This window comes from Chrysemys picta, chromosome 3 (assembly GCF_011386835.1).
Source record: "Chrysemys picta bellii isolate R12L10 chromosome 3, ASM1138683v2, whole genome shotgun sequence".
Classification (NCBI taxonomy): domain Eukaryota; kingdom Metazoa; phylum Chordata; order Testudines; family Emydidae; genus Chrysemys; species Chrysemys picta.
Genome location: NC_088793.1, coordinates 158381043 through 158403003, shown reverse-complemented (window position 1 = coordinate 158403003; position 21961 = coordinate 158381043). Strand labels below are relative to the sequence as shown.

At 43.9% G+C, this 21961-nt stretch overlaps 1 protein-coding gene across 1 annotated transcript in view; it reads left to right on the top strand.

Moving 5' to 3' along the window:
- Window positions 1–21961, top strand: part of DNAH14 (dynein axonemal heavy chain 14) — a 530612-nt gene that overhangs the window by 47624 nt on the left and 461027 nt on the right. Inside the window, 1 exon segment of the mRNA XM_065589985.1 lies at window positions 13422–13552. Within this exon segment, the coding sequence (XP_065446057.1) occupies window positions 13422–13552 (131 nt within the window).

The window sequence follows — 21961 nt, the reverse complement described above, 5'->3', positions numbered from 1 at the left end:
CGGGCTGAGAGGGGAATACTTTTGCTGCTTGTGGACAGTGTTGTCAGGGAGTGGACTCCTGGAAGGTTCAGAGAAGGCTCTGTCATGCTAAGTTCAGGTGGATACCCCTGGGAAGCATCACTGTTGTTTTTTCACTTTATTTCCTTCTTAGAATTCTCTGCCCCTGAGGTCAGCGAAAGTAACAGTGGTATTGCAGTTGGCCTCCAAGGAGCTTTCCTCTAACAGTTCCTTTTACGAGTGTATTTTGTAGGCACTTTCAACATACAAATCATCCTCTTTAATGTCAACATCTAGGAGCTCTGAATTAATTTTTTTTTCATAATATTGAGAGCACATTTTAAAGTTTTTGTTTTGCTACCATTTTTAGATTGTGATTTTCCCATATGGGCAATCCATCTTGAGAAATTAAGGCGTTTTTATTAAATGTTTATCAATATTACTTTGGTCGTCTGTATTTTGTTCAAGTTTTTTTAGCTTAGTGGTGATTTCTTTCTGGCTTATGTTCAGAATGCTCTGTTTATCCCTCCAGCATTTTTATTTTTTGAGGGATTATGTGGCTTGTAGTTGGCTTTAAGCCCCCTTTTCCATTTCCCCCATCTTGATAATTGGAGCAGCCATAATATAGTGGTGGTTGTTTCAGGAAAGAGGGGTATTTTTTATGTTCACCATATACACATTCAATCTGAAAATCAGATTTCAAAAATTCTGTGTGAAATTAAGGGTGAAAAATGTGGAGAGGAGATTTCTGGCCACTGCATCAAGGACATTGTCAACACCCATGTGAAATAGGTAAGGTAAGTATTACTCTCATTTTCCAGATGCAGAAACCAAGGCACAGAGATCAGGTCACACATGAAAAGAACCCATATGTTCTGACTTCCAGTCCCTTAATTTAATCAGTGGTTTTACAACACTAGATACAGGGAAGAGCTTTCTGACTAGTTGCAACTGATCCCATAACAGTGTTCATACACAAGCAGTTCACGTTTAGATGGATAGTACACTTTTTGGGTGGCTAAAAGGATTTAGTCGTCTAGTAATGTATTTTTTGCTGTTCAAAACATGATATAATTGCTCAGAAATACATTTCCGGTCATGCTACATTGCTTAGTTAACAGTACAGAACCATTCTTGCATACAAAAAAAGTTAAAGATACAGGCATTTCATTCATGCCCATGAAATAGGTTAAACATTTCCAGGAAGCATTGAGCTTTGACATACTTCACAGATGATAAACCTCTGATCATAAACTTCTGACCATAACTGTGTAATTTGCTTATAGTTGTTAGTTTGGGTTGCTAGTTTTTCTGTGTTGTTTTATCTGTTGATGAATTTTGTCTGTGATCTATCAAAAGAAAAATTAAAATTTTGTTGATATGCTGGCTAGAATAAAATATTTAAGGAAAATATTCCCAAGTCATAATTTATTTAATAAAGTATAGCTCAGTAGAATGGCTCTAGGAAATAGCTATATAAAGTAAATATATCTGCTCTCAGTAAACTGATGTGAATCTGAAGTAACTATCTGCTTAAATCCATTTCCTGGACACTACTGTGCTAATAAGCAATGGTCACATAAATACCACCCTATACCGGAAACCTACTGACCGCTACACTTACCTACATCCCTCCATCCAGGACACACCACACGATCCATTGTCTACAGCCAAGCTCTAAGATATAACCGCATTTGCTCCAATCCCTCAGATAGAGACAAGCACCTACAAGATCTCTATCAAGCATTCTTAAAACTACAATACCCACCTGCTGAAGTGAAAAAACAGATTGACAGAGCCAGACGAGTACCCAGAAGTCACCTCCTACAAGACAGGCCCAACAAAGAAAATAACAGAACACCACTAGCTGTCACCTTCATCCCCCAACTAAAACCTCTCCAGCGCATCATCAGAGATCTACAACCTATCCTGAAAGATGATCCTTTACTCTCACAGATCTTGGGAGACAGACCTGTCCTCGCTTACAGACAACCCCCCAACCTAAAGCAAATACTCACCAGCAACCACACATCACTGAACAAAACCACTGACCCAGGAACCTATCCTTGTAACAAAGCCCGATGCCAACTCTGTCCACATATCTATTCAAGTGACATCATCATAGGACCTAATCACATCAGCCATACCATCAGGGGCTCGTTCACCTGCACATCTACCAATGTGATATATGCCATCATGTGCCAGCAATGCCCCTCTGCCATGTACATTGGCCAGACCGGACAGTCTCTACGCAAAAGAATTAATGGACACAAATCTGATATCAGGAATCATAATACTCAAAAACCAGTGGGAGAACACTTTAACCTGTCTGGCCATTCAATGTCAGACCTGCGGGTGGCTATCTTACAACAGAAAAACTTCAAAAACAGACTCCAAGGAGAGACTGCTGAGCTGGAATTGATATGCAAACTAGACACAATCAACTCCGGTTTGAATAAGGACTGGGAATGGCTGAGCCATTACAAACATTGAATCTATCTCCCCTTGTAAGTATTCTCACACTTCTTATCAAACTGTCTGTACTGGCCTATCTTGATTATCACTTCAGAAGTTTTTTTTTCCTCTTACTTAATTGGCCTCTCAGAGTTGGTAAGACAACTCCCACCTGTTTATGCTCTCTGTATGTGTGTGTATATATATCTCCTCAATATTTATTCCACTCGATATGCATCCGAAGAAGTGGGCTGTAGTCCATGAAAGCTTATGCTCTAATAAATTTGTTAGTCTCTAAGGTGCCACAAGTACTCCTGTTCTTTTTGCGGATACAGACTAACACGGCTGCTACTCTGAAACCTGCTTAAATCGAGTTACTTTGGATTGACACCAGTGTACTGAGAGCAGATTTTGATGAAACATCTATAAAGCCACATAGAGAACAAATCTAATTTTTCAAAGTCTAAAATTTATCATAAACAGCTTCCCCCTCTCCCCCTTTTGCATGGAGACCAGGAGGTGCTTTAGAACTCTTGATGTATCAAAGGAAAAGGCTGAAGAAATAGCTTAGTTTTTTTTTTAAATATAAAGATATACACACATGCATAGATTCTCAAAAACTGTGATTTTTAAAGAGGCAAGGATACATTATGATCTTGCCAGTTTTCATATCAATAACCTGCATGCCTGCATTTTGAATTATAAGGAAATTTATAGAGGTATAGTCTTTTGCTGCTTTGCCAAAGTTGGGCTGATGCAGGTGATGTGATATTCACTCCTTTCTGAGCATTAGGGAAGTATATTTCTTGCCTAAGCCACCTCAAGTCCTGAACCGGGGTCAGATTAGAATAAAAATTAGTAATAGAACTCTTAAAAACTCTTCACTATCTGTACTCATCCCGGTTGTGATGCTGAAATGAGATGCTTCTCATAGCATACTATGCAGATTGTCATATTGTGAGCATCCCTCTTTTTTTCCTGAATGCTTTGCTCAGCATATCTTCAAAGTCAACATTTAAATTATCTGTAGGTGGGAAAAAAGTTAGCTTCTATTGAGATAAAGGGGAGTTACTACTGAGAATTCTTTCCCAGGTATCTGCCTGGCAGGTCTTGCACTCACACTCAGAGTCTAACTGATTGCTAAATTTGGGGTCAGGACATTTTCCCCCCTCAGGTCAGATAAGCAGGGACCTTAGGATTTTTTCGCCTTTCTTTGCAGCATAGGGCACAAGTCACTTGCAGGTTTAAATTAGTGTAAATGGTGAATTCTCCATAACTTGAAGTCTTTAAACCATGATTCAGTAACCCAGCCAGAGGTTAGGGGCCTATTTCAGGAGTGGGTGAGGTTCTGTGGCCTCTGATTTGCAGAAGGTCAGATTAGATCAGGGATTTGCAACCGTTGGCCCGCGGCCCGCCGGGGGCTTACTTGCCGCATCCGCAGGTTTGGCCGATTGCAGCTCCCACTGGCCGTGGTTCGCTGTCCCAGGCAAATGGGGACTGCAGGAGGCAGGGGCCAGCACATTCCTTGGCCTGCCCCGCTTCCTGCAGCCCCCATTGGCCTGGAGCGGTGAACCGTGACCAGGGGGAGCCGCGATCGGCTGAACTCCGGACATGGCTGGTAAACAAACCGGCCCGGCCCGCCAGGGGGCTTACCCTGGTGGGCCACGTGCCAAAGGTTGCCGATCCCTGGACTAGATGATCACGATGATCCCTTCTGAGCTTAAAGTCTATAAGTCTATGATCTCATGCTTCTCATTCTTCTGGTGAAGCATTTAAGGGTATAGCTACCCTACAGTGCAAGCGCAGGCTCAGACTGCCCAATCCCCTCCCACCTACCATCTACACACAAATCTGTCTGACTCGGGTCCGTAGGCCCTCAGGACTTGGACCTTGGAAATCAATGGAGTGTAGGTCCAAGCCCAAGTCTTATCCAAACTGCATAATTTTGCTGTGTGGATGCACCATGGGCCTGAGTCCACAGATGTATCCTGAGTCTGCCATGCTATCCCCCAATTCCATGGGTCAGTGTTCCTTGGCCTTTCTATCCCAAGATTAGCCAATTGACTTCCAGGAAATGGAAGCAGCCTTCCTGGTTCAAGTACAGCCGCTTGGTGTTTAAACCCTTCTGTTTTATTGTGACCATTGATCTGCAATCTCTGGTGTGATGCAACCAAGACATTAGACTTTAGTAGGAATACTAGAACTGACCATATGTACCAAGAAATAATGGACAAGCTGGCAGTGTTAGGGATTAAACAGACTGGTGACCAGGGAGTGGTTAAGTGGCTCAGGAAAAGCTACCAGAAAGCCAGGGATGAGAATTGCATCTCTGGGAAGACCCTGTCATCCTGCCTCTTTTATGAGGACTTTGACCAGGTGCTGGGTACTGTGCCAAGAACTTAGACCTCAGTGGGTCATTATAGCCAGATCAGCTGGGATGGTGTCCTTCTGACCTCTGCAACTTGGTTCCCCTCCAGTGCTAGCTGCCGCTGGATTGTGCTAGTGAAGTGACTCTTGTGCTCATGCCAGTTCCCAAGGAGGCTTTGCCACAGGAACAGGTGGAGAACGTCTTGGGTCTGTACTTGAAGGAGCTGTTAGACCTCCCCCCCCATGGAGGAATAGCCTGCCAAGGATCGGGCAGCAGAAATAGCCCTGGAGCGTGGTAAGTGTTTGGTTCCATATCTGTTGTTCATATTCGAATGGGCATTTCTTGTTTATTTCTCAGTCATTCTTATCACAAGCCATGGGTAGCAGCATGTCTGCTAATGGCACAATGAATGCCAGTGCCTTGGCATCATCCCCACTTCCACCCAATGGAGACTGGGAAGTACAAACAGTTAAACAAGCATTTAACATTGTTTTTATTAGATATTTGCACATTCTTACAAAGATGTGCGGTGGTGGTAAAAGTAAAACTTGTATTGCCTTTGCTTTTAGTATGCTGCGCCATACAAATTGGCCATGCAATAGCATAATGAGCCACTTCTAAACAGTAAGTTGTACAGAGAGGAGGAGAAAATGTAGTGTTTGGGTTATATATCACTTATCAAAATATGGCAGGGGGCTTGTTTGCAGTCCAGAAATGGGAATGGGGGGGGCCTGGTTGTGCAGTTTTTTGAGAGTCTGTATTGTCGTGTGTTTGCATATAGTCCATAGGTAGATGTAGTCAGAGCAAGCTGTAGCATAAGCTGTAACTGCCCCCAGGTAACTGCAGGAATGCAGTGTTTTCAGCAGCTGATAGGGAAGCAGCAATAATGTGGACCCTACTGTAGCATCCTATTGATTTCCTCCGTTAATTTTGACCCAGTCACTGGTGCTAAAAGCTGCCAATTTTTCTTGTAGTAAGAACTCCAGATAGGGAGTCACACCCTTCCCTGAAATGTATTTTCCAGGCCCTCCTCTGTAGGACAGTCAACTTGTAGATATGTTGCTCAGTCCCCATAAGCTTGAAAACTTCCATGGCATACATGGCTGGCTTACCACTGGTAGCGTGGAATAGAATGCCCCTTTGCCATTCATTAACTTCCAGGATTGTTGTGTCCTCCAGAATGTGGAATACCTGAAAGGATTGACAAACCTTAGGTAGTAAACCATGCCCCTTCCCATCCAAGACTAAAATTGTCTGCAATATTTAAACATAAAGCATTTGTAAATTTTGCCTTACCATTCTCTGTGCAGGCTTTTCACTCTGCTTAACTGTCAGTTACTCTGAGAATATATTGAAGCTGAGTTTTACAAAGTATCATTTCTTGGCCTTGAGATTCCAAGGATTCTGATGATGTACTGAACCTTTTTTGAAGTTCGAGACAATAACGTACTGTTTGATGTCTGTTTTCAGGCCCTACCATCTCTGCAGCCCAGCCTCTGTCAAGCAGCAGTTTGGGATTTGAACTGTCATGACACGGTCAAGGAGGGAAGCCTGTCTGTGATGAACTTATGGTGGACATCCTGGGCAGGGCCAACATGCAGGTACAATACCAAAGAGAAGAAGATTCTTGGCACCTGGAAAGGCACAGGTAGGCTGCAGAGTGCAATGAGAGAATTGTAGCACATGAAGAGAGACTTACAGCGCAGTTTCTGGAGCAGGAATGTGACCACCTAAGGAGGAAGATGGAGAACAATAGAAGGACCCATTTGAGAGGCTGCTTCCATTGATGGCCTTGGGACATCCTGAGTGATCTCCAAAGTACCATGTCCTGCAGACCAGGAATGCGTTGGACAATATCATAATTTGGTGGCCCACGAAACCAGGCCTGACTGCTAGTTGGACAGGGCAAATGTACCTTCTATGGTCCTGCACCCCCGCTGTCCTCCATTCCCGTGTAACAGCTCCAAGGTGCATGGTGAATGAGGAGGAGGAGTAAAGGGACACCCAGAAGTAAGAGGTTTAGTTTTTTGCACTGTTCAATGTTTGTTATGCATTATATTTTATTACTGGTTTAGGCATTTTAATGGCAACTGATCTGCCTGATGGGTCTTTAATATTGGTGTTTTTGTAATGCAGCATGTTTTTAAATGTTAAAAATAAAGGTTTTTATTTTATTAAGAAAGTTTATTAACGTCACTGCATCACATCATATACCGTAATATATGTATTTCAAGGAATAAAGACATAAGGCACAACTGGGAAATTGTTTCCATGCTCAATTTCTCAATACATCTTTTCAAGTCAGTCCATAATGAAAATCCACTGTTCATGTCACACAAACCACTGTTCTGCTCCATTGTATTAAGTAGTCATTTCATCCATAATTTAAAAATTGTGACAATCACATCCAACCCATTTGTAATGTACTGCAACTAGTTCATTTACTGTTAACTTTGCTGTACAAATACATCAATAAATGTACTAATCTCCCTTCTCTGTTGATCCATGCAAATCCATAATGTGAGCGCACAAAGCATCGCTGATTTCTGTTGCATGTGAGCATCCTACTCTAGCTATGACAGGTGCAGTTTCTGGCTGAGTGTACCGGTTCAGCAATCCATTACTATCAGAGGTCCGCTCAGTGACAAATGGCTCACCTTTGGATTCACAAACTTTGTGAGAAGCACAGCAAGCCACAATAATGCGGACAGCATTGATGTCATTGGAATCCAAATGGTTCTGTAAACAGCACCAGCAGTATCACAGAAATGTAGTGTGGAAGGGACCTCAAAAAGGCATCAAGTTAAGCCTTGCGCTTTGTGGCAGGCCCAAGTAAACCGAGACCATTCCTGACAGGTGTTAGTCCAACCTGTTCTTCAAAACCTCCAATGATGGGGATTCTTAACCATATCCCCCCTTAGTCGTCTCTTTTCCAAGCTGAAAAATCCCAGTTTTACTAATTTCTCCTCAGATGGGAGCTGTTCCATGCCCCTAATAATTTGTTGCCCTTTTCTGTACCTTTTCCAATTCCAATAAAACTTTTTTTGAGATGGGGCCACCAGATCAGCATGTAGTATTCAAGATGTGGGTGTACCATAGGTTTATATGGAGGCAATATGGTATTTTCTGTCTTATTAACTATCCCTTTCCTAATGATTCCCAACATTAGCTTGTTTGATTGCTACTGTACATTGAGTGGATGTACTCAGAGAACTATCTACAGTGACTCCAAGATCTTTCCTGAGTGGTAACAGCTAATTTAGAGCCCATCATTTTGTATGTATATTTGGGATTATATTTTCCAGTCTGAAATTAAATGTTGATAAATGCAAAGTAATGCATCTGCCATTTTGTTGCCCAGTCACTCAGTTTTGTGAGATCCCTTTGTAACTCTTCGCAAACAATGTTTGCCCTTCAGTCCTCTGGATGCTCACCCATTCTCCACGAGTTCTCAAATATAATTGCTAATGGTTGCAAGATTGCTTTAGCTAGTTTCTTAAGTACCCTAGCATGAATTTCATCATCACAACCTAAATATAAGTAACTTCTCTAAGTAGTTTTTAACTGGCTCTTTCCTTATTTTGGCTTTTGTTTTTGCACTTTGTTGCTAATATTAATTGTGTTGAGTATCTGGCCCCCATTAACCTTTTTAGTGAAAACTGAAGGAGAATTAAACACTTCAGCCTTCTTGAAGTGATCAGTTATTAGCTTTCCTTCCCTGTTAAGTAGAGGACCTGTGCTTTCCTTGGTCTCATTTTTTATCCTAGTATGTTTAAAAAAAACAACAACCCTTTTCTTGTGTCTACATGTGTATACCGTTTTGTACTCCTCCTTAGCAATTTGCCTGTTTCCACTTTTTATAAGATTCCTTTTTGATTTTTCAAGTAAAGGGCTCCTGATGGAGCCATACTGGCATCTTCCTATCTTTCCTTGGCATTGGGATAGCTTGGAGTTGTGCCTTTAATATTGACTCCTTGATAACTTGCCAGCTGTCCTGAATTCCTTTATCCCTTAGATTTTCTTCTTATGGGACCTCACCTACCAGTTCTCCAAGTTTTTGTTAGTCTGTTTTGAAGTCTGTTATCCTTATTCTGTTTCTCTCACTCCTTCCTTTCCCTAGAGTCATGAAATCTATCACTTCATAATCACTTTCACCCAAAACTATCTTTCACCTTCATATTCACTACCAATTCCTCCCGTTTGGTCAGAATCCAGTCTAAAATCGCTGCCTCCCAGGTTACTTCCTCCACCTTCTGAAACAAAAAGTTGTCCCCACTACATTCCAAATATTTAGTGGAAATGGTCTATTTTTTCACATTGCTTTTCCAGCAGATATCTGGGTAAAGTGCCCCATTTCTACTAGGTCTTCGGTTTTGTATATTTATTTGTTCTAAAAATGCCTCATTCAGTTCCTCTTTCTGATTTATTGGTCTATAGTAGACCCTTTCCATGAAGTCACCTGTTTTTTGTTTTGTTTTAAACCCCTTTTACTTCTGCCAAACACACATTCAACTACCATTCTACATCTGCTGAGAGTGTAACTAAATCGTCTTTTGTCAGGGCCTCCAAGATCAGGAAATGGTTTCATAAACCCAGGCAAAAAGGGTCCCTGGGGTCCCTTAGAAAAATAGTGGGGAAAGTTACTCCATTTATGACCATATCATTTGGTTGGAATAGCCTGTCCAGGTTGGTAGAAGCTCAATCAGCGGAAAATCTTGGTGTCATGAACTTTTCCAGTGCATCCATAATTTGGCCTCAGTGGTTGACAAGAGCCTGTATAACAATGGAGTAGTGCCCTTTGTGATTTATGTATTATTGTGCTCCTTGAAGAGGGCAAACTATGGGCACAGGAGTCCCATGGCACAATTAGGGAACCCCATTGTCTCAAAGTCAGCAACTACTTAGGGACATTGTTCATGCTCACCACCTTTGGGTAGGTTATATACCTGATTGCCTCGAAAACCACAGCTCCAGCAGTTGACTTGCCAACACCAAGTTGGTAATCAAAGGAGATGTCCGGAGTGGCTAGCTACCAGATGGTTATAGTAACCCACTTCTGGAGCAGCCTGGCCGCCCTCATGTGTGTGTCGTGATGCTGGAGGACTGCTCCACAGAGCTCTAGAAATGTTGCTTTCTTCATGGGAAAGTTCTGGAGCCACTCCTGTGGTCATCCCAGGTGTGCATGACAATGTGATCCTAACAGTCTGTGTTTGTGGCCCTGCTCCAGAAGCACCAGTCTACCTAGGGGGCAATAGCAGCTATACCGCGAGCTGTGAGCAGCATCAATTGAAGTATGCTGCATCTGTATTGTCATTGTCCTCCTCCTCCAAAAGATGCCTTTGGTAGATCAGAAAACACTGCTAATATGTCCACCAGCATCTCTTGGATGCTCTGCCTGTTTCCTGGCACAGGAGTGAAAATGCAAGTAGGAGAAGTTCTTCAAATGGTGACTCCTCTATGGCCGACCCAGCACCCCCTCGGTTCCTTCTTACTGCCTGTGACAGTCGTTGGAACTGTGGAGGGCGGCATAGCTGATCTCCACCTCCCTAGCTCTTTACTCGTTGTACTGTAGATAGTTGTTTAGTGTAGATTTAATAGTTTTAACAGTTATAGTGTAGTTAATAGTAAGTTTTATAGATCGTGTAGATAGTACTTGGAGGAAATGGGGTTTATCCCCTTCCCTCCTCCCCGGTACCAGGGCCCATGCCTAGGTCTCCGGGTTTCAAGCCTCTCTTGGCCTGTCTCAAGCCGATGCCTGCCAGAGACCCCACGACTCCTGCTTGAAGTGCCTGGAGGAATCCCATCAGCCAGATAAGTGCTGCATTTGTAAGGCTTTCAAGCCTCGGACAAAAAAGGAGCGGGACTTTTGTTTAAAACCGCTCCTAATGGAAGCGGCACTTAGCCCGGTGCCCTCAGCACCGCGCACAGACCAGGCGCCGTCGGTCCGAAGCGTGCCTCTGGCACCAGAACGACCCAGCACCAGCAAAGACTCTTGGTACCAGCCATCTCCGGCACCGGTACAGATGCGACATCACTCGCTGTCTCCGCGGCCCAAGAAACAGCACAAACCACTTGCTGCTCTTGAGCAGTTGCAGGCGCCACCTGTGCCCCCGTTGGAGCAACGGCCTGTGTCGGACCGCCCCCTGAAGGCTCCAACTCCGGCACTGTAGATTCCGGTGCCGGAAGCGCTGTTGAGTCAGGTGCACACCGTGGTTGAGCTCGGCCTGCCGTCCACTCCGGAGACCTTCTCCACTGCTCGTGACCTGATCACACTGACTGAGCCTGGACCGTCTCATCTTCCGACACCGCCAGTGCAGACTATTCCATCCATAGGGAAGCCTGTCTTCATGAGACCTCCATCGCAGAGCGAGACAGCTCGGTACCGATCTTGCTCCCGGTCCAGGTCGCAGTCCCAATCCCGCCGATGGTCCCGGTCTCGGCACCGATCCCCCATCTCAGCGCCGGTCGTACTTGCGGCGCAGCTCTGCCTCACGAAGGTCTCTCTCCCGGTATGATCGGTATCGATCCAGGAATGGATATGAGCAACACATCTCGAAGAACAACAGTTGCTCATATCCATTCCAAACCCGCCCTCCTTCCCCACTGTTGGAGTAGCCGGCAAGAAGGAATTGAGGGGGCGCTGGGTCGGCAGGGGCATATATCCAGCGCCATAAGGGTGCCACTCCATGGGGCACTTCAGCCGACCCACCAAGTGTTGTTAGGGTAAAAATCTTCTGATGATAGTGCACGCTACGCGCGCACAACTAATTGGAATGGATCTGAGCACCACATCTCGAAGAACAACAGTTAGAAAGGTGATTAACCGTCTTTTCTTCAAATGGTGACTCCTCTATGGCTGGCTCTGGTTGCTGGGAGAATGCAGACTCAAAAGTCATCTCAGCTGGATGTGTTTGTGGGCTATGACAAATTCCTCTCAAGTGCTGTGGGATGGATAGTCAAGCTTTCCCACAGAGCACCACGAACAATGGACTAGAGTGACTACAGCTGACAAGGTCACTTAGCAGCATAGTGCTATGATTCTATAGGCTGGTTTGACTCAGGTCTGCATAGTGCACTGTGGACACACAAGTGTGAGACCCACGTTCAGAAATTCTATCTTAGGGTCAATATTTAGTGTGGATGCTCAAACATGAGCTTACAAATACCAAGCCTGTGGCTTGAGTCCCCCACAGACCTGGCTTTATGTCCCAGTGTGGACCTAGCCTAAGAAACCTCTTCTCTGTTCACACTCCTCTTCCCACTATTGGATCCTCACCCTACTGCTGGGGTCTGGCAGGGATAACCTTACTGATTTGGGGGCAGCTCTGGCATTTTCACCATGGGAATTAAGAAAACCTGGTGTAGTCTGAATAGGACTGTGTGTACTTAAGCAATCCTCCTCTATGTTCCTACTCCTCTCTTCCCACCATTGTTTTGCTTCCATAGGCATTGAACTCTACCACATGGAGTTAAATGGCAATTGTTGTCTTGTAGATGGACATAGGCGAGCCTTAGCTCTGATCCATTTGCCTTTCTAATGATGCCTAGACTGGGAGGAGCTGAGGCTGGCTTATCCCAGTGAACAGGAAGGCAAACTAGTTCCCCCCACGTGGGCTCATATCCATGGAGAAGAGAGGAATGAGGAGACAGGTTGGTCTTTCTGAAAGTCTCCCTGTGTTGCTCAAGTCTCAATTGCCAATTTCCTTTCACTACTCCTGGTAATCTCAGTTGAGCACTATAGTGATAGTAAGCTTAGCGTTTCCCAGCCCTACCCTCCAGCAACTACCTCATCAGGAGAAGGTGCACAGAAATGCCTTATCCTCATTTCAGGACCTTATTCAGTTCTCATGAAGGAGTAAGAGAGAGACATGGTGATCCCCTATTGGCCCCAGGGAACATACTTTTAATAGTCCTAGCACTCCATAAACCACAAAGCTCACTAACCTGCCCTGGTGCGTCTCACATTAATATGGAGTAGTGTGTATGGTATTAGGGGACTAACTGATAGATATCCTTTAACTTTTGTTATACGTTATCCTTTTGTTAGTGATGCCTTCAAGATATTGTGAATTTGTGCTTTAATTAGTTCAGTATTGTGCATTTCTAATGATAGGTTTATTGCAGTGGTTCTCAAACTTCTGTACTGGTGACCCCTTTCACATAACAAGCATCTGAGTGCGACCACCTTTATAAATTAAAAACATATTTTCATACATTTAACACCATTATAAATGCTGGAGGCAAAGTTGGGTTTGGGGTGGAGGCTGACAGCTCGCGACACCCCATGTAATAACCTCACGGCCCCCTGAGGGATCCCGACCCCCAGTTTGAGAACCCCTGGTTTATTGTATATAACAGTCTAGAAATGTAGTAGATAGATGGATCTGTAAGGTAGGAATATCAGTACTTTCATCTGATATATACTACCATCAGTTGTTCTCATAATTCAAATTAATTTGTGGGAATTCATCCCCCTGGTGAATTTGTTCCTTAATCTTTATTTTACTCAACTATGTACCTTATTTGGGTATGTATTACAAATGTAAAAAGATTCCTTTAAAAACTGATTTTTCTCCCCCCCCCCCCACTCCCATACAACCAGAACCAATTGATGATGTGATAAAGCATATTTTGAGGCTGAGAGGCAAACTTGGCTGGCAAACAGTATTACCACCACGTGGATACATAGCTGAAGAGACGAAGGCGACTATAATTCAGAAGATTGCACTTCAGGTAATTTTCTTTATTTGTCCGTAGAATTTTGCCTTGTGAAAATGAGAATTGAATGTAAATTTAGTTAAAATAGTTCTCTTGCCTATTTTTTCCCCCTGAACATAATTCTGTCCTTAAATCAGGAGAACAGAATGCTCAGCCTGAGTAAAACATTAGTAGGATTGGGGCCTAAACCTTTAAAATCAGAAGTGATATAGCCTATGCCTCATAAGAGGAAGAGACATTCTGGGGAGTGGAAGGAGCGAGACACCTTGAATAGTGATGCCTGGCAGTGCTATATTTGTCACCAGGTGTCCTGGGAGGGCATAGTAAGAAGTGGCTTTTAATAAAGTCTGTACTGTGAGCAGCGTTAGCCAGATATTTCTTCACATTCACTGGAGTGCTGATAGCCAAAATATGTCTGTCCCTTTGTAAGTGCAGTAGTGATGGTAAGAGGCCTTCTTGTGTTCTCTCTTCAATAAAGTGCACTCTTACAGAGCCAGACATAGTTTGGGCCTGTGTATGTAGAACAGCAAGTTATGCAAGTCCTATTGGGGCAAGTATTCTTTGTCATCATCAACAGAAAAGCAGTCTCTTTTCATTAGAAATTCTTCCCTATTTAGAACTGTTACTGATGCCAGTGCAGCTACATTGGTGGTAGAAAATGTTTTAAAAAAAAAATTCAGTGTAGACAAGCAACAGAGGGTCCTGTGGCACCTTTAAGACTAACAGAAGTATTGGGAGCATAAGCTTTCGTGGGTAAGAACCTCACTTCTTCAGATGCAAGACAAGTGTAGACAAGAAATCTGATGTGCAGGAACAAGGGGCACCTCTTCATCCACCTGGATCTTTGTATGCTGACATTTATATAATTGTGATCAGCTTCAAAAGGTCAACTACTGTTGCAGGAAATCAGAAAAATCTGCTTCATAGTACTAGTTATTCATTTATTCTTTCACATTTGTTACCATTGACCCTTCATTTGTTAGTATTTTGCATTTTTCTTTAAAGTTCTCACCATTACATCTTCACCAGTAGAAGCCAGGATGGCAGTGCTAGTGTAGACAGGCAGCTGGTGTCTGTTAGCATTATAATCACCAGCCGTAATTATGGTAGTAAAATAGGAATATTTGAAGAAAAGAAAAAAAAACCTTAGTTGCCAAGTGGGTGCTCCTTATTCATAGACAGATAATAACAAAATGGAGGCCATTTGGTAAATTAAATTTTGATTTGGAATGTAGGAGGGGATATAGGAAACTTTTTTTTGTAGACCTCCTGTATAAACCACAAGTCTTGACAGGATTTGATTTTAATCAATAAAGGCTGATTTCAGTGTGTCTGCTGAAATTATCATTATCAGTCAGTGTGATTGCAGTCCTCCCCCCAGCAGCACCTTACACCTGCATGGATCAGATGTCAGCAGCACAGCAGCAACTCAGAGAGCCCTCTGCAGCCCTGCTGCCATGGACCTGCTCTCTCACTTGCCAGGTGGGAGCCCTGCCAGGACTCACCCACTCACTCACTCCTGTGACATCAGAACTGCAGAAGGTTCCCTGCAGGGCTGAGTGGCTGCTGACATGTGATCCCTGCAGGCACAAGGTTGGGGGGTGAAAGGCTGCAATCCTGGCAGAGCAGAGCAGACTCTCCTGTCTAGGACAGCAAAGGGGAGGAGGAGAATGAGCCCTGGCCCCGACAGGAACCATTTAGCAGTGGGATGGCCTCCCCTGGGGCTTATCTATGCCACTGACTCCCTGCCGCAACTTAAATTAGATTGAATTAAAATTGATAGAAATAGGGGGGAAAAGTTTGTAAAAATAGATTTCCATCAAAATTAAAAAAATATAAAATTCTGCCAAAACTAATAACTTTGTGGTAGAAGAAGCCTTCCAAATGGTTTGATTATTTCTTCCCATCATAAGTCATCAGTGTCAATTATTACGTGGTTCAAGATATGAAAGACATTTTTATATATATATATATATATATATATATATATAAATATATATAAAAATAAAAAAAGAACACTGGTTTTCAATCTTTTTTCATTTGCATAAATTTCAAATGGGCATGCGGACCCCTTTGGAAATCTTGGACATAGTCTGCAGGCCGACAAGGGTCCGTGGACCACAGGTTGAAAACCACTGTCCTAGAACATCCCACTTGCAGGATATCTATTAAATTGCCATGTGTGTATAGCTTTTCTAGAGTACCTGGCATTTGGGATGGCATGAGCTTTATACTTCTATTACCTGTTTCCCTGTAGGAGTGAAAGTAATTGCATTTCTCTTGTATTGCACAGTTGGATTTTCAGCATTAATTCTTTCAAAAGTGGTGATTATGCTTCTATATTTTGATCGAAACTGATGAAGTGATATTGCCTTACTGCAAATTATTTAAATACTGAACAACACAATACTTGGTTTCTAGAGGAAAGCAAATCGTACATATATATCATGGTAACAGCAATTCAAAATGCATAGAAGGTGTTTAGAAATCTGGTTTCAAATAATGTAATACTTATAACATTGGCAAAGTTTGTTGCATCATAGTAACTGGCTGAGAAGTATAAGGGCTTCCTCCAGTTTAACACCCTGTGTGCATCTTGATATAGATAGTAGGAAGCCAGATTTTGAAACATTGACTCCATGCATTACTAGCTAGCTACCTGGTTTACTTGTGCAAATGAAAATTTTGCATAGGAACCTGCTTCTACATGCAAAATGTTCCTGCCCATTGTTAGAGGCAGGATCAAAAATATACCCTGCAGTATATCATACACCTTGCAACTTTTGATTCAAAAGCTTATTTGTCTATGTAATGGTAGTTTTTCTATGTCCCTACAAAAAGCATTATAATTTTGATAAAATGTAGTTCATTCAACTTGTATTCATGCCATATTTTCAAAACTACTAGATAGTAACAGTACTTAGAACGTTAAATAGCACCTTTTTTCTAACATTCACAAAGTGCTTCACAATATTAATTGATTAAACCTAACAATGCTCCTATAATAGGGATGGGTGAACTTTTTTTGGCCTGAGGGCCACATCGGGTTTCGGAAATTGTATGGAGGGCTGGTTAGAGGAGGCTGTGCCTCCCCAAACAGCCAGGCATGGCTCGGCCCCAGCCCCTGCCCCTATCCCCCCACTGCTTCTTGCCCCCGGGACCCCTGCCCCATCTACCTTCCCCGCCGCCCTGTCCCCTGACTGCCCCCCCCCGCCACCCCATACAACCCCTCCTTTCATTCCTGACTGCCCCGCCCCAGGACCCCTGCCCCATCCAACCACCCCTTCTCCTTGACCACCCCCGGAACTTCTGCCCTGACTGCCCCCTGCTGTCCCATCCAACCCCCCCTCCTTCCTGACTGCCCCCACAACGAGCCTTTCGGGTACAACAATGGAGAAGCCAGACAGCGTTGATGGCCCATTATGGGGAATCCACACTACCAAAGACTATCATAGGATCTGTGTACAATGAAGACTTCTGAGACGGAAAACACAGACAATGGACACTGCTTGATTCATATCAAAGGATCTTTGCAGCAAGCTGGAAGAAACTATAAAAGAGGGGAAGTGACATCATCAAATTGCCTCTCTCCCTCCACAGCTCAACTCCTGGAAACATGTCTGGAGAACAAAGATTGAACTGGGGAGGTGATCCCTGGCTGAAAAGAGGAAGCCCAGTTTGCTTGGAAGGAACTTTATGAAGGAATTTTACCATCGGGTTGAGACACTGCTTGATTCAAATCCTGTCTAGTTTATAGAACACAGATTGTGATTTTACTTTTATTTCTTAGGTAATCAACTTTGATCTGTATGCTTATTATTTATAATCACTTAAAATCTACGTTTCTGTAGTTAATCTGTTTTATATTTTATGTAAAACAGTGAGTTTTGCTTGAGGTGCTTGTAGAATCTGCTCAGTTTACAAAAGCTGCTACAAAAGCCGCCCCCTCCCTCAGTGTGGAAGGATTGGGTAATAAACTTACACTAGTCAGGCTTCTGCTCAGGGCAAGATGGTACAGCCCTGGGGTCCTGAGCTGGGGGAATTGGCTGGAGCCTCTATTGTTAGTTCATGAGTAGCTAGAAGCATTCATGTAACTCAGCTGGGTGTGTCCCTTCCTGTGGATGGCAGTGTAGGTGTAGAACCTGGAAAGGATTGTTGTTTGTCACAGCATCACAGTGTGAGAAGGGGCCCAGATTAGTATGCCAGAGGGCTCAGTGGTACCCCGGTTTCAGGTTGCACCCCAGGGAACCTGTCTCAGGGATATTGATAATCATAGCTGTGGAGATAAGTCTGCAGGTTTTGCATCTGTTGTTCTGGCAGGGTCTGGCGCTGCTTTGAGTTCGTGTGTCCTGGTCTATGGGGAGTTTGCTTCTGATGATGAGCTTGGTGAGCTTTGGGAGCAGAGGGGGGTTCAGGAAAGAATTGTTTTATGGTGTAGTCTCCATCAAGTATGAGTTGTAATTGTTTGATGATACCCTGTATGGGTTCCGGTGTTGGGTGACAACCAGGGGTATGTGATAAACAGCAGTAGATATCTATAGCTAGGCACTCAGATACCACAAAATGTGCCTCGAGAAGTTAGTCTGGGATACACACCTTAACACATTTAAAACTGCCTTCGCAAAACAAGGACACTACACCAGAGAAGGTGATTTGTGTCATGGAACTGGCTATCCAGATATCCCAAGAGAACCTGCTTCAATACAGGGCGGGGGGGAACCCACTAACCACACAACAGATTAATGTTGGGAATAGGGTTCGATTGCAGGGCTCCTGTGTCTTTTTATCCCCATATTCCAACCATAAAACTCTTTACTCATTAAGGAAGAGAATTTTAACCGTGAACGCAAGCAGCAAATGGGAGTTTTGGAGAGCGAATGTGAGAGGCTTTCCTCCTTCCAGATTCAGCATTATGTGTGATAAGACCACCAAAGATGTAGCAGTGGTTGTGACTTGCAGTGGGTGTGCCATGTTCTCTTTCCAGCCTGAAGGCAGAGGGGATTTCACATGCATAAGTGTGAGTTGGTGGCTGTGTTGTAGGAAAAGATTCTTGTATTGGAAGGGCAGCTTGAGAGACTGCTGAAAGTCAGAGAAGCCGAGGAGTTCCTAAACATCCAGGTTTGGGAAACGCTGGTACCCCAGCCACCCCAGGTTCAAGGAAGAATGGAGCTGGCCACCAAAAAATTGAAGAAACATGAATTCAGAGAGGAGATCTGGTGTCTCATTTACATAAGAGGGCAAGGGGTCACAGCAGCATTCTACATGGCTGGACACAGATGAGGATGGGCAGGCTGTGGCCACCATGGAGAAGATGTCTGGGAAGAATTCCATATAGCTGGAAGCTTCCAATCAGTACCAAGTTCTCAGCATGAAAACTATGGAGGATACCAAGATCTCAAGATCCAGCAGGTCCAAGGGAACTGAGGTGTATGGGTTACACCTGCAGATGGCACCGTGACCCAACCTGTAAGAAAATCAAACTTACCTACAAACTGTTCTCCTACAGTTCAAGGAAAAAAGACCATCCTTGTTGGAGATTCATAACTCAGAAAAATCAGAAGAATATAATGCAATGGACAGGCAGAAAACAGGACCATTTGCTGCCTTTCTGGAGCCAAGACACAAGATATTATTCTAAGACTGAATATTATTTCTGAAGTCAGGAAGCAAGGATCCTTTGATATTGGTTCATCGCGACACTAATGACTCTGCATTGAGGTATATCTTGCAGATAGTAGATCACTTCAGGGAACTCAAAAGCATGTTGAAGAATAAGAATGTCCAAGGGATCTTTTCTGAGTTCCTTCCTGTCCCATGAGCAAAGGGAGACAGGAGGCAGAAGATTCTGAAAGTGAATCACTGGCTAGATAAGTGATGTGGAGAGTAAGATTTTGATTTTGTGGAGTATCGGTTCACCTTCTAAGAGGAGAGGGGTCTGTATTGTTTGGATGGCCTCCATCTCAGTAGAAGGGGAACCAATCTCCTTGGGGACAGGGTGGCTAGAGTAGTGAGGAGGGGGCTTGTAGCAGTTCAGACTCAGCCCTGCAGCGCCTTCTGCTGGTCTCTTCTGGGAATTAGCTCATTGACCCAGGAGCGCCCTCTGCAGGCCGGTGTCCCTCCCTGGACTCTGGTGCCCTGTTAGCTGGGGTGCTGCCCCCTGGCAGTAACTCCTTTCTCTTGGGGTCTCCCCTCCCCGGGAAACCCCCACCCGCTATCCCCACCTCGCATCAGTATAAGGCTACTGCCAGTCATCGTTTAGCCCCCATACCCTGGGGCAGACTGCAGTATCACCTACTCATCACTGGCAAGGTTGGGTTTGGACCTGCTGCCTTTGCCTACCCCTGGGCTGCCCTCTGCAACCCTCAGTACCTGTTGGCCTTATGCTAGGCCGCTGTCTGGGGCTTTCCAGGCTGGAGCTCCTCAGCTCCTCTGCCCTTTCCCCCAGCCCTGCTCCACTCAGGTACCCTGTCTCTAGCTTCCTGTAGCCAGGCCCTTCTCTCTCTGAATGCAGAGAGAGACTGCTTCTGGGCCTCTGGCTCACAGCCTTTTATAGGGACCAGCGGGGCCTGATTGGGGCGTGGCCCAGCTGCGGCTGCTTCCCCAATCAGCCCAGGTCTTTCTTTCACAGCCTGCCAGCCCTCTCCCAGGGCTGGTTCCAACCCTATCAGGGCTGGAGCGGGTCACCACCCCGCTACAGTGCTAAACTAATAGCAAAAGGGGAGGGTAAAAAGAGGGAAGATATGAGCATTCAGCACAAAATAGAGAGATTGATAACAAAATTAGTCAAGGAACCAAAAGACATGAAGAGAGGAAATGATTTAATTGCCTATACACCAACGCTAACAGGCTGGGAAACAAACAAAGAATTGGAATTGTTCATTCATGAGCACAAATTAGATCTAGTTGGTATTACTGAGACCTGGTGGAATGATTTGCATGATTAGAATGTTCAAATCAATTGCTACAACCTATTTAAGAAGGCTTGTATGTACAAAAGGAAAGGGGGAGTGACTCTGTCAAAAATGAAGTTACCTGTTTCTTACTCACTGATATCTCAGAAGAAAATAATCTTGAATGCTTGTTGATCAATATCCTAACAGATAAATCACACTATGGAATACTAGTTATTTGCTATAGACCACCAAATCACATTATTGAACAGGCTGATTGACTCCTTATGCATCTATCTACAATGTGTAGGGGAAAAAAGTTACTTGATCATTGTGGACTTCAATTTCAGTGACGTATGCAGGAAGTCTCATAATGCCCATACTAAAACATCCTTAGAATTTCTTCATATTGTAGATGATGATAATTTCCTAACACAGAAAGTGTTGCAGCCAACATGGGGGAATTCTATATTAGACATGGCCTTAAGAGATAGGGGAACTCATCATAGAAATAAAAATTAATGATAGCTTAAGTACAAGTGATCATGACTTGATCACATTTATAATGTGCAAACAGAATAAAGTCCAGACCAGTAATATATATACTTGGTGACTTAGCATGACATTTGGTCATTAGAACATATTAACTGTCTACCTCCTGATTAAAAGAGAAAACAAAATAAGCCTAATTTTTTAGGGCCAGCATGCTAGGCAGCTCAGACCTGGGGTAAAGCTCTACCAGTTTAATATTGAAGGCCTCTCACGGTCCAAGTGAGACTACCTGGAGAAAATGCTGAATATGATCAAAATCGATGTCCTTGCCCTCCAGGAGACTCATCTCGTAAACGACGAAAAACCGTGTTGCTACAAAATCAATGGCTGTAAACTCATACCGAGCAATTACCACCCAAAGTACAGGCTGGTAATTTACAAAAAGCAGGATGTCCACAAGTATGTGGTCCAACCTCCTACAGCGCACAAAGAAACAGCTACAATCTCTGTGAGCATCGGCAAGCTTACTGTCGTTATCGTATATAAACCAGCTGGTGCACCGTGGCCTCAACCAGCAATGCTGAATGCACAAGACCCTGCTGTATTTGTGGGTGTCTTTAATAGTCACTGCACATAACTGGGGCTATGTAGCAAACTGGCGAAGAACTGACATACTAGTTTCGGAAAAGGATATGCTCCTCCTTTTTAATGCGAAACAGCACATCACTTTCCACTCTGCAAGATGGGGCAGAGGATACTGCCCTGCCATAACGTTCATCTCTAAAGAGGATCAAGACACTCTGGTACTTGAATCATGGTGTGTCCTTGTTGGCTTCACAAATAGCCATCACAGGTAAGTACTGGCCCATATTGGCATTCAAATCCCAGTTCTCTACTCAAAACTGGCACTGCGCTGAAACTTCAAAAAAGCAGACTGGACCACTTTCACTAGGACTTTGGAGAATACAACTTCGTAGATTCCCCCAGTGCTGAAGACTTTTGTTGATCATTTTACTGCTTTCATAATCTCTGCCACAAAGTA